Source organism: Amia ocellicauda, chromosome 21 (assembly GCF_036373705.1).
Source record: "Amia ocellicauda isolate fAmiCal2 chromosome 21, fAmiCal2.hap1, whole genome shotgun sequence".
In the NCBI taxonomy this organism is placed as follows: Eukaryota; Metazoa; Chordata; class Actinopteri; order Amiiformes; family Amiidae; genus Amia; species Amia ocellicauda.
The window spans coordinates 16,531,050-16,543,745 of record NC_089870.1 but is presented as its reverse complement, the minus strand read 5'-3'; the positions used below and the strand labels follow the sequence as shown (position 1 = coordinate 16,543,745).

General features: G+C 37.4%; 1 protein-coding gene across 1 annotated transcript in view; it reads left to right on the top strand.

Moving 5' to 3' along the window:
• The first annotated feature begins 462 nt into the window (after positions 1–462).
• Positions 463–12,696, top strand: part of ttll5 (tubulin tyrosine ligase-like family, member 5) — a 59,664-nt gene continuing 47,430 nt past the window's right edge. The window contains exons 1-12 of the mRNA XM_066694019.1: positions 463–592; positions 1,406–1,554; positions 3,515–3,621; positions 3,829–3,911; positions 4,870–4,976; positions 5,232–5,362; positions 5,733–5,815; positions 6,689–6,758; positions 6,959–7,043; positions 8,762–8,863; positions 9,064–9,155; positions 9,275–9,382. Of these exons, the coding sequence (XP_066550116.1) occupies positions 1,496–1,554; positions 3,515–3,621; positions 3,829–3,911; positions 4,870–4,976; positions 5,232–5,362; positions 5,733–5,815; positions 6,689–6,758; positions 6,959–7,043; positions 8,762–8,863; positions 9,064–9,155; positions 9,275–9,382 (1,027 nt within the window). The 5' untranslated portion in view covers positions 463–592; positions 1,406–1,495. The remainder of the gene's footprint in view (positions 593–1,405; positions 1,555–3,514; positions 3,622–3,828; positions 3,912–4,869; positions 4,977–5,231; positions 5,363–5,732; positions 5,816–6,688; positions 6,759–6,958; positions 7,044–8,761; positions 8,864–9,063; positions 9,156–9,274; positions 9,383–12,696) is intronic.

Genomic DNA, 12,696 nt, shown 5'->3' with positions numbered 1-12,696 from the left:
CACCCTGTTGGGTGGTAGAGCTGTCAATCAGTCGTGGTTCTATTAATTGACAGCTCTTCTGGCAAATCATAGCGCCTATAGCCTGACACCAGTCGGTCGTTCGGTCGCCGTGCGTGGTTGTAGCCCCGCCTTATTTTACTCGTTTGACCAATCAGAGCGCTTGTTGACAGCGCGTCGTAGGACCGGCCTTTGAAGCCTCACGGAAATCGTGGGTCCGTTGCTATTGCCGACGCACTATACACGAACCCACTCTGCGCATGCTCCGGAGGCTCTCCGCGCTCGAAGGCCGCGTTCTTGTAGCGCAGATGCGCGCAGCTCTGCCAGGATCTGCGCGGCTCCACCAATGGTATCGGCGGAATTCTGCAGCTGTGCGCAGAACTGCGGAGATCTGCGCAACAACATCGCGGCCGACTTCCAGCAGTAGGACGTAACGCCCATTCCGATGTAGAGGAAGCGCATGCTCTGTGCGTCGGTTGCCGGTTGGTTGTTGTAGTTACTGCTGGAAGCAAAACCGATTTTTGGATTAAATAATTACATAATAAACCCCCCTCCACTGTGCTTTAATAAAATAGAATCAGATGACATAAAGAAGGTAGGTAATAGCGATGTGTATAGTCAGCTCTGCAGCGTTTTGTGTTAAAATATCCATGTCAATGTAAATTAACGTTAGAGGCGAACGTCTGGAAGTTGAACACTAGCAGATACAGTTGATCAGCAAAAGTAGACGATATTGATTCAAACAGTGCAGATCAATAGCTTTCCAGCAGTGCAGGAGATGGTTTACTGATTACACATCACGTTATGCGATTTTGGGGATTCATGCAAAATACTTTCACGCCAGGTTTGTACTTAAAATAAGCGAGCTGTACTTCATTAATGTGTCTCTCTCATTGAAGACTGATTGACTATGCACTGCACCGATAGCACAAGTCGGAAACCGCACTGTTTTGGTCCATTTAAAACAGTCTCGGTGCCATTTGTTGCTGAAAACAATTGACCACAAACTCTGATTATGGATCTTGGTTTAAGGACATTGTGTCGACATTATTTGTGTTATTTTTCTTTGTGAAGTACAAAGGGCTGTATTGATGGATTGCTTTATTTAAATGGAGGCATATTATTCAGTTTTAATCAGCACAAATGACAATCGTATGGCATGATTACTTTGTATGGAGAGATGATTGAAAATGAGATGCTTTCCCCTAGAGTTTTTGTAAACAGTACATTAGGAAGTGAAGCCAGGATCATGTGATTGATTAAAACATGGATGGTACACAATTAATCATACAAAGCATGAAAGACAAAAGTGTACAAACTGGGATCCCTAATGCATACAGTACCTTTGTCTGGATGTGTCTGTGGTTTCTTACCTGCACTTTCATTTATTTATTTTTTGCTTTTGTAGTGGAAGGAGACTCAGAGTGAGTCTGGACCCATAGAGATGTCTGGACCCTTAACCTCTACAAGCTGACACAAAGCCCTCTGCACGGTGGAAATGCCAACCCTGATCCCGGATAAGGAGGATTCAGAGTCCTCCTCTGAAGACGAGCTACAGTGAGTACATAAGACATGATTTGTGTGTGCACTGCACCTCAAGACAGCTTCACTAATTAACATCAATATTTAATACCTAATATAAGTCAACTGGAACCTGAGGTTTTGTGTGTGTAAAGCTGCTCATCTACTGGAAGGCCAGAGCTGTGCACCACTGTTCTTCAGCAGGGGATACAGTCATTATTTATTTAGGGTTGCTTATCTTTTTGTTACTGGGGCAATAATCATTGTTACTGGATCAGAGTTTTCGTAACTAAAGCTCTGGGGGGTACGATTGGTCGGTTATCAGAATAAACTGTGTAATTATGTCATATGATGTAGCTGACTAAATAAAATACACATTTAATGTAGTTATTTAGGGATTTTAAAAATCAGTTTTAAAAATCAAGGAATGAGTTGCGTAACGGGTCATGTTAACTACGATACTCTTTAGCTGGAATGACCCACTACTTACAGTGCTGTTCTAGACAGGTTTGTATCCTATGAGACAACAGTATGTTTTATAAGCATCTTTAAACAGTGTACTGCTTAAGAACATTGGACCCTGGTAATCGGTTAATTGAGATGAGTTCCACAGACTTTATTAACAAAGAGAAGAGAATCCTTACATTACTATACGTTATTATATAATATCTTTCCCTTAAAATATGCTTTTGGTTTGTGCTTTTCACACAATCCTCAGGTTTTTTTTTTAATGAGAGTTGTTTAACAAAAATGTTTCTGAATGTTTAATGTTTATGCACTTGTTTGGCAAATCATATTTGAAGAATAAGATTGTAATTTTAGTTTGATTCATGAAAGTGTTAATCATCTTAAGTTCAACGTGTTATTTGGGATGCTCCCTGTCTGCTACCTGCTTTGATTATCCTGATTTAGCAAAGCAGTTTAAAACTGTAGTAAAGTGACAGACTCTCATTTGACCTCAGATGCTTTATAAAGTGGTAATGAAATTAAGATCTTTGGCCGGGCCAAACACATACTGTGGGCGCCTTTTCTTCTCTGGAGCTTGTAAAATTGTTAGACTCCATAGAATTGTATAAATCTATTTTAATTAGGCCCATTTATTACTTATTTTAATACAAATTGCAATGAAAAAATTAAATTATCAGCGTACACCGAAATCTAAGTTACCAGAGAGTCTAATCCTAACACTTGTAAAATGTAAACTTAGCTACTTTGCTTACAGTACATCATTTTTAGGACTGAAAGTAGCTAAATTATTCCAAATATTACTTTCAAGATAACTTTAAAATCATTCTTACTTTGCTATGTATCCATACTTAAACTTTGCCTTTGTACAATCTCGTCCAAACCTTAAAATATGAGCACAACTTACAATTTGCCCAACTTTCTACTTTTCCACCTAAAACAAATTTGACATATAGATCAAGAAGATTATGTTGTTTGAAGGTTCTTTTGTGTTACTTCTGTGATTTGCAGGTGTGTGGAAATTTTGATATGGTCCTTTCCTTGTGTTGTGGTAAAATTAAAATGTTGTAGGCACTCAATGTTTATTCTTATTGTTAGATCCCATAAATTATGAAGATTTCTCTTCCAGTTTTTTTTTTTTATCTCAAGTTGGAGACATACTGTGCTTTCTTCCTTGGCAGTTAATGCCAGGCTTTGTCGATTTATCTATGTACTACGTTCCTCTTAACAATAGCTTTCAAGACTGATTACATTGAACTCAATTAACGTGTAACCCAATCTTAGCTTTGAATTCAGATATGCTTGGCCTGTAGCTTTCCGTCAGTTCCTTTACTTGTGTCTATGTAGAAACATCTCTGAAATTAGTTTAGGTGTTCGCTGTGAACTGTTGGATTAATACACATCTCCAGATTGCTGTTCAGTGTCATGCGGTAAGTAGTGAGTAGAGAGCCTGTCTTATTTTAATTTAGTTTAATTGAAAATCATAGTAAAAGTAGCATTTTTAACATGCAGGGTTTATGTGTCTTCTTAGGGATCACCCTTGCATAGCTTGGAGTGGGAGCAGCAAGAAAATCCCAGTTGTCGTTTTCCATGCGGAAGCAATAGTGACTAAAGATGGCAACATCCGGACTGTTGGAGGTAAGGAAAAATTAGTGACCTAATCCTTTTTAACTACTATGTGCTTTTGTTTTCATTATATGTTTGTCGGTCAAATTTAAATTTAATTGAACAAATGAAATAATCAAGAGTAATTAAGCTGAATACTACACTGGAATGTATTTTTTAGAAATAGTATAGTTGTATGAAAGACTTGAAGTAATCCATCTTCCCCCCCTCTCTCTACAGAACGGTATCATTTGGCTTTCAAGATTGTCCGGACGGAGAGTCGTCTGGTCCGCAGCATTCTCACTGTTCATGGATTCCATGAGGTACTGTGGCTTAAGTACACTAGATCTGTCATTTTCCCATAGCGTTAAGTGATTATCTGCAAAATGTGCAAGTTAATACAGCTACATTGTACTTCAGTGGATGCTTCCAGTCAAGCTGTGACAGTGCGTCCCAGGAGGAAGATTTTAAGAAAATTCAAAATGAACAGAAATGAATTAAGTTTGCATTATTAAAACATATATAAAAGAATGTATTCTGTAACAAAAAACAAATGTCTAGCATGAGTTTCTGCCCCTGGTGTGCTCTCTTTCGTAAGATGTTGACTGCTGTTTTCTGACAGAAACTTGTCTGTATATCAAAGCCAAAGATGTGTATACATTTGGAAGAAGTTGATTTTTAATGGGTTTATTGTGCCTTTCAAAGGGAGACAGACTCCAAACAAGCACTTAGTATTAATTCCTTTTTATTTCATTTCAATGGTTCTTGACTCCTAATAAAATCCTCATCAAAGAAAGGATAGTGTCTCCCACAGCATCCCAAAAGCCAATGTTTAATAACTCTTTATTGCAAACATCTGGCTTTCTCATAGTCACATACTCAGAGTGCCAAATCAGCCTCTTAAGAAAGGGCATAGCAGGGCGGGAGTAAAACAAAACAGATTAAAGTAGTATGATTGTGTTAAAAATAGCTGGTGAGTTTACCAACTGAAACAGTATGAAAAGGCATATATTGTACCAAATAAACAGCAGGGTATCTGATTTGAGCTGCAGTTAATGCATGCTGAAGCCAAGCTGTTAAGAATTATGTAAATTGTTTTTATAAAAAGCTTATTTTAATTGTAGTTTTATAGAACATCTAAAATAATGAGGTTTCTAGTTTAATTGCTACTGTCCTGTACATGGCCTAATGCCAGAAGCCCTCATTAGTACTGTTTTTGCTAATGTCACATCACTGTGCTTGTCTGCTGTATATGAGGTGTAAACTGAGCTCTTTCTGCAGGTCCATCCAAACAGCAATGATTTCAATCTGATGTGGACAGGGTCTCATCTCAAGCCTTATCTCCTCCGCAACCTTCTGGACTTCCAGAAGGTCAACCACTTCCCCAGGTGGGTCTGGGTTCTGAACCCAAACTCTGGGGGTTTTGATTATACTTTATCTCCCCTGCTTTCCATCTCCACAGTAGTACAATTCACAAATTATGAAGTTGGTTGGGCTGAAAAGCTGGTTTGTTTCTGTATGTGTGTGTTATAATTACAAGAGCAAAGTACAATACATGGGAATATTTTATAGACTCCATTATCATGGTCTCTCTTTCATGTATGATAGCTTTATAACTGTGGGAGCTATATTGTTTCTTTTAGATCATATGAACTGACACGGAAAGACAGACTTTACAAAAACATCCAGCGCATGCAGCAAACCTATGGTTTTAAAAACTTCCACATTGTCCCTCAGACGTTCATGCTTCCATCTGAATACCAGGAGTTTTGCAGTAAGTACATGTGAAACCAAAGTTACAATGTTAAGCTTCCATTTGCTATTTATATTAACGTAAATGTGTGTGGATGTGTTTATTAATCCATTTATTAGTTTTATTGAAGTTTAAGACAACTTTATCATTCTTTTTCCTGGAACATGAGACTGAATAACTAAGATAATAATTGTCTTTATTGGTTCCTTTGTGACATTAAGGCATGCAGGTTGGCTCTGAAGGAGAATTGAAATATTCACAGTAAACATAACTCACTATAGTCACCAAGTATAGATAAAAAAGTGTTTGTTGTACTGATTTAAAAAATTCAAAGTAAGTACACAACAAAAGATTGCTGATGTGTGACGTTTTGTCTTTGTGTTGTTTCTAGGTGCCTACTCCAAAGACAAAGGTCCATGGATAATTAAGCCCGTAGCTTCTTCAAGAGGCCGTGGTATTTACCTCGTTAGCAATGTGAGTTGTGGTGAACCTCTGTGATGAATTTGATATTGAATTTGTTGCTCACTAGATTGCCATGCTTTGATATCAAAAAGATTCTGGTAAGGTACAGCTATGATAATGCTGTGAAGTCAGGCAAGTGTTCTCGCTTTATCTGGTTACCATTAATAAGTGGATGAACAAAGGGAAGAGAACCCTATTCATAAAATGAATCAATATGTCATAGCCATGTTTCCCATTAAGCGTTGCAGAGTAAATCATGTTCATGAAGAGTTTCTGGAATAACCCAGGAAGGTTTCGGACTTGGACTTCATATAGAGGTTTTGATGTTTTTATGAAACAGTGGAAAGAATGTTAGAAAGATATTTTGAAGTTGCGTTTTTCACTTTCTCTGTGAACTGCGGCCAGTTGCGAGAGTGCTGTCTCATCGGCACCACACCTGGAACACATTTCTGCTGAATAAGGAACCTTTAGTTTGAAGCCAGAGGATTTGTTAGCAGTGCTTGTTCTAAACAGGCTTTATGGAGTGTTTGAAAAAGTTGATGTTTTGTTTGAAGGAAAATCCGACTAATCTTTAATTCCTTCCAATTAAGTCGAGGCTGACTTTTCATGCTCAGGTGCCATTTCGCCTGCGTCTCACAGGGGTTGAATTTCATGAGTAATGCTCATTTAAAATGTATTTGTTTTTTGTTCTGACTCAGGTATAGCTGGAGATACTGTGGGGTCTTCCTTTGTCTTCTGTAGCCTTGAATTGAGTTGTATATATAATATTTTTAAAAAGATTGTGTTTTGTCAAGTTCATACCATATAAATCATGTTGTATCCTATTGATGAATCAGATATTCCCCATAACTCCGCTTTGCTTTTTCCCCTTCATTGTTTTTTCAGCCCAACCAGATTCCATTAGACGAAAACATTCTTGTTTCACGCTACATCAGCAATCCATTATTGATCGATGGTAAGTCTGGGATTTTTTGTAGTATTGATTGATCAGTTGGATTAATAGTGTGAAATGGTAGTTACTTATGATTAAGTATGATTACTTATTGGTGGATCTTTTAAAGCTGCTATTCATCAACTGAAATATATTAAATAGTAATTTAATTTGAAGTTTTACAGGAGATAAATGTTTACCCAACAATTGTGATTTCCTTTCAGATTTCAAATTTGATGTACGTTTATATGTCCTCATTACCTCCTACGAACCTCTGATAATCTATCTCTATGAAGAAGGACTGGCAAGGTAAAATTGAAAAAGGTTTTTGTGTTTCTAGAGACATGTGGCTCTGATATGTACAATTCCCAGATTAGGGAAATGTACACAACACTCAAAGACAAAGACCGTCCTACAAGGAAATAAGCAGTTCCAGTATTTCATCAAATTGTATTTCAAGGTGTTGGTTAGATAGAGTCTGTAAGGGCGTGATGTGATTGTAAAGAATATGCTCTCTTTTGTTTGTGTTTCTGGTACATACCATTTTTTAAATACATTTTTGGCCCGGTACTGTGAGGATTGCTAGAGAGAACACTAGATGGCAGCAAAAACATTTCCGTGGCTATTGGTATGCAGGAGAAACTCGAGCTAGATAATATTTCGAACAGAAAACTGCCCCGTTATGTGAACAGTTATGACATTTTATTTGACACCACACTTTTTAAGTTCTGGGAATTGGACACATTAAATGATACACATTTCATCATTGCATCGTTGCTGTATATGCTTTGGTGGTTTATACATTTTATAACTTTTTTTTATTGTAGTGTCTTGCTATAAAACTTTTGCAATCATTTGAAAAGGCTCATAAGCAATTACAGACTCTATAAAACAGTTTGAATTTAAGCTAATATGTGCTTGTATATTATATGGCTTTGTTCTGAGCCTTAATTCTGTGCCGTCAGAATCAGAATCTATTGAAAAGCCCATTCAGGTGTTATTATTTTAAAACAATTAAACGTTTAACTTGGAATTCACACTGTGGTGTTTATATTCACAAAGCAGTGCAGTTTGCAAATTTAAAATGCACCTGATCACACACACACACACACACACTTACAAGACCCTCAACTGAATTCTATCACTGTTCACAATAAGTATTTACTGAAGCTACTACTTTTCTGTTTTTATTTTGCTTCGTGGAGTATCAGCTGTGAGTAATAACTCTTGGCTCCACTGTTTTCTTTCTTTTATCTTTGACATTCCTGTGGCTTTGAAGGTATTCAGGTACTCGGCCCATGCCAAGGAATTCTCATTACTTCACACACGGTGTCCATTCCAGTGCAATACACAGTTGGGGAAAGATTATTCAGAACCCAATCTTCCCCCCTCAAGACTTTCTGCTTCATACTACGAGAGTTCATTTCAACCTATTCTAAGTGTTTGACCTGTTGTATCAATGTAGTTAGTTTCTTTCTTGTCTTTTAAAAGTAAGAAGAAAAGAAACTGCAGCTGCATATTGAAATTGACTCAGCTGTGAATTCTTGATATTGTACAAAAAAACAAAATACCTACTAGCTGACAGGAAATTGCATAATTGGAACAGAATATCTTCCCCAGAACTGCTCACAGAACATGGTGTGAAGTGACCACAGAGGGATATTGCTCCAAATGTTACAGTGTGTGATCCACTTTTATAGTTGCTGCGCTTCATTTTTTTGTTTTGGGGGAACTGTCCATTACTGTAGATAAATGTAACTTTTTAAAGTTGAAAAGACCAAAACCTACTCTTATCCAACTACCTAATTACCTTTAAAAATGGTTTATACAGCAGGAAAAGCCTTTTGCAGACTGAAAAATAATAAATGTTTGATTATGGGAAAAAAAAAAATGCATTCATACTAAGACTGCCTGCTTTATCGTTTTAAAATGTCCACTTACTGAATGAAGTCATAGTATAAGCCATTTGATTGATACAGCATGAAAAATATACCTTCTGGTAATTAAAACATATTTATGACCCTCAGGTTTGCAACAGTTAAGTATGACCGTGCAACAAAGAACATCAAGAACCAGTTCATGCACCTCACTAACTACAGCGTGAACAAGAAGAGCAATGACTATGTCAGGTAGGAATATTAATAAAAACCAGCTGTCTGATAATGTGTATGTGGAAACTACAAGATTTGTTCAGAAATTGATGTTCATGGAGTTAATACAAAGTGTGTGTGTTTATGTAATAAAGTCCATGTCTAAGCATTATGCTAGTGATCCCACGTGCACAGTAGTGGAAAAACAGATGTGCCTCTGATGTATTGTTAATCTGTAGCTGTGATGACCCTGAGGTAGAGGATTATGGGAACAAATGGAGTATGAGCGCCATGCTGAGGTACTTGAAGCAAGAAGGCAAGGACACAACATGTGAGCAAAATCTGAATATTACAAGTTTACTTTGTGTTTTGTGAAATAACATTAATTGTATAAGAGTGCGTATCGCTGAAATGTTACAATCAGAATGACTGGTTCTGGTTCTGTTTCAGTGCTGATGAGCCAGGTTGAGGATCTCATTATTAAGGCGTTACTAAGTGCCGAACTGCCCATTGCCACAGCCTGTAAGATGTTCGTGCCACACCGGAACAACTGCTTTGGTAAGAATTAAGTTTTCACTGAAATTATGATTTCCTGTTTTTCTTGCTTGGTTTATTTTAGTTTTTACTGATGAAACTGTGAAAATAAGTTAATCTTTGCATGTATAATGTTGAGCTACATGTATGTTTGTATGTATGTGTTTCCCACATTAGGCCTATGTTTCCTTTGATTACGTTAATCCTAATGGCAACCCTTTCCTGGTCTGAAATCAGAATTTAACTTGCATATCTCACTTTAATAACCCTCACTTGTCCCTGTAGTGTCTTTCAATTTATTTATTTTCCTGTATGTTGTTGAAAACAGCCTGTATAAGGGTCTCTAGGGTATAACGCAGCCTTTTGATTGTTGGTAACTGTTACTGTTGTGGCCCAAGTCACACTGATTAAAGCAATTACAGAGAGAGGGATTTTGAACTCAATTTCAAAGCCATTATTGCTATTAGTGTTGGCACTAATGGCTACCTTTGTTGACAGTTCCTCAGAGAAGCAGGGGTGTGCGAAGACTGAACCCCTTCGTGGGTCGTCCTTACCATTGAAAAGAAGGTGCATCAGCTTTGAAGTGCCCTACTGTACGTTTAAGGCTCTAGACATAATAGACCTCTGAATAACACTTGTTTTGGCTGAGAGAGCTGTATACCAGGGCAGTTGTGATATCTGAGAAATACCAGCATAAAGATTTAATCAGTCCGAGCATCACTTCTGAGTTTAAACATCTAGTGCCCCACAGGAAGAAACATCACACCTCATATTCCACTGATATTTTTACTTTTATCCTTAATCTGTCCTGTAAGTGCTTGTTGATAACATAGCAGTGCATACATAATGGACATAGAGCAAGTATGTTTTCACCTATAAGTATATCAAACAAAGTGTTTTCTAGAAGCTGAATAGGATATTAACTGCCACACACACACAAGTATATGTGAGGTAGTTACATTTTAGGTACTAGATATTGCACACAGCAAAATAGCCAGTGTTCAATTAATTCTAAGTGTTCAAATGAAAACCTTTAACTTTGCCAGAGTGAATTGACCAGTGGACGTTTTCCTGGGTTAGAAAGCAGTAAGCTGAAAGCACTATTTGCAGTTTTCAAAACAGAAATATACATAGGTGAAGCCAGGGGACTAGTCTGGAATAGGTATGTAACGGTTTGACAGTTTTACGGTGCACCTCGGTTGTAAAAACAGACAGTAGTCATACCGTTGGCATTTTCTCATTCAAGGTATTGCATTAAAGGTGGGGTATCATTTTTTTACATTAAACGTTGTACCTATACTTTCTAAATATGCCCTGAGAGTTTAATTAACATCAAAAAGCTAGCACAGTCCCCAACATCAGATACAGCAGAGCAGGATGACATATACAGTTTTATATTTTATTTGAATTTTCATTAATCATAATAACGTTTCATTTGTTCATATGCAGACACTAATACGTTAAGTAGTTTAGTTTCTGTTTGTTAAACTGTATTAAAAATTGCCATAACGTGCAATTACTCTCCCAATCAGTAACATTGCTCTGCTGTTGGAGGTGGAATGACTTGTTTGTGTCACAGTCAGTCATTCAGTAACCTGATTTAATATTAGTGAAAGTGAAGGGATAATTAACATGTTCATTTATTCAAATTTAGCCGCTAATTTTAAACCCCGTCCTGTGTCAATGTCCCGGGTTTGCTGGTCCAGGTGGCAGCCCAGAGCAGAGCATCACAGAGAGGTGTGTCTCCCAGCTCGGGAATCTGCACCAAATAGCTTGTCACTCGTATCTTAACTGTAAGTTTAGTATGGCTTTAATAATGCAGAGACACTGTTGTTACGTTCCTGGTTGCAACCATATATTATACACCTATTTACCATGATATTTGTCCCCTGGGTGTGTTATTATGCTTGGTAACGAGTTTTTGTTATCGCTAATACAGCAAGACAGCCTGAGACGTCATGCATAAATTAGCCACAGCTTCGAGCGAGATGGACTTTTCACAGAGGGGTCACATCAGACCTATTTTTCATGGACTTAGTGTTAAAACCTACACATAAAAACTACACAGATAGTTGTTTTGACCTACCAGCAGTACTTAAAAAGTGAATTTTCAAAAAAGTCAAAAATGATGATACCCCACCTTTAATATGTCTCTGTGTGCTTATCAAACATATATAATACATTAAAAATGAAATTTGCTAATAATATTTGCAATACACCATAATACCGTGATATGTTTTGTGACGGTTATCATACCGTGAAAATCTCATACCGTTACAGCCCTAGTCTGGAATTCACAGAATGCTCTTTTTCTAATCCTGACACAATTGTGATTGACAGTAGACCTGTTGTTTTTGTGTCCCACAGCAACCTAGTGGGTTTAAGTTTATCTCTCAGTAGGCAGGTGGATTTCTGTATGAAAACAGGACTAGTAGCCCAGGGCTAGCCGGAGAACGCTCTGCAGATTAACTGGTTGAACTTGCATAGTGGAGAACTGTGTTTATGTTGCCTGTTTAAACAGCAAAGATTAATGGCACTCCTAGTGTACAACTATACATGCACACAGTAGTGAAGGCAGGTGTTTACTCTGGGACCCTATGTATAAGCCTGGACTGAACACACACAAACTGGACGAGTAAGGGCACAAGCCAGATGGAGAGTTACTCGGCAATACAGCGGGTCATCCAAAGAAAACACTCTGTTTCGGTCAAGCAAGCAGGGGCAATTTATAAGAAGTTCACTCACAGTTTATCTTTTGTGTGATTGTTCTCTGTACTGGTTGATTAGTCAGTCGATGACATCAAACCATTTCGGTGGCACAAAGCTTTTCTAGCAGAAAACCTTTTTGAGTTGAAGTATGTGTTGTAACGGACACAGGGTAAGGACTTTGTGGAATACTAACATGTATGCATGTCAGATTTAATGCCAGCATTGTGATTCAACATTGCTTCAGCTATTTACTAAGCTTTTAATGTGCAATACAAAGATGCTGATAAAGTTCTTGACTGTTCTGAGCTCCACTTTCTTGGATTTATTTGTGCATGGCATGCAATAATTAAAATACTCTATTATATATATATATATATATATATATATATATATATATATATAGATAAAAAGCAGAGCCTTTATATTTTATCTTATTTTTTAATTCTTTCCATTTCAATAGTGTTAGTAGACTTCACATCAAATGGCCACCAGTAGCTTTAGTATGCCAGTTCGATCTGTAGTTTGTCCATTGTGTCATGCGGATAAAATTACACTTTAAAGAATGACAAATTAATGCTACAAAACTGTGAAAGACTTATTCTTCAGACCACCTCCCCTGCAGACCCTTT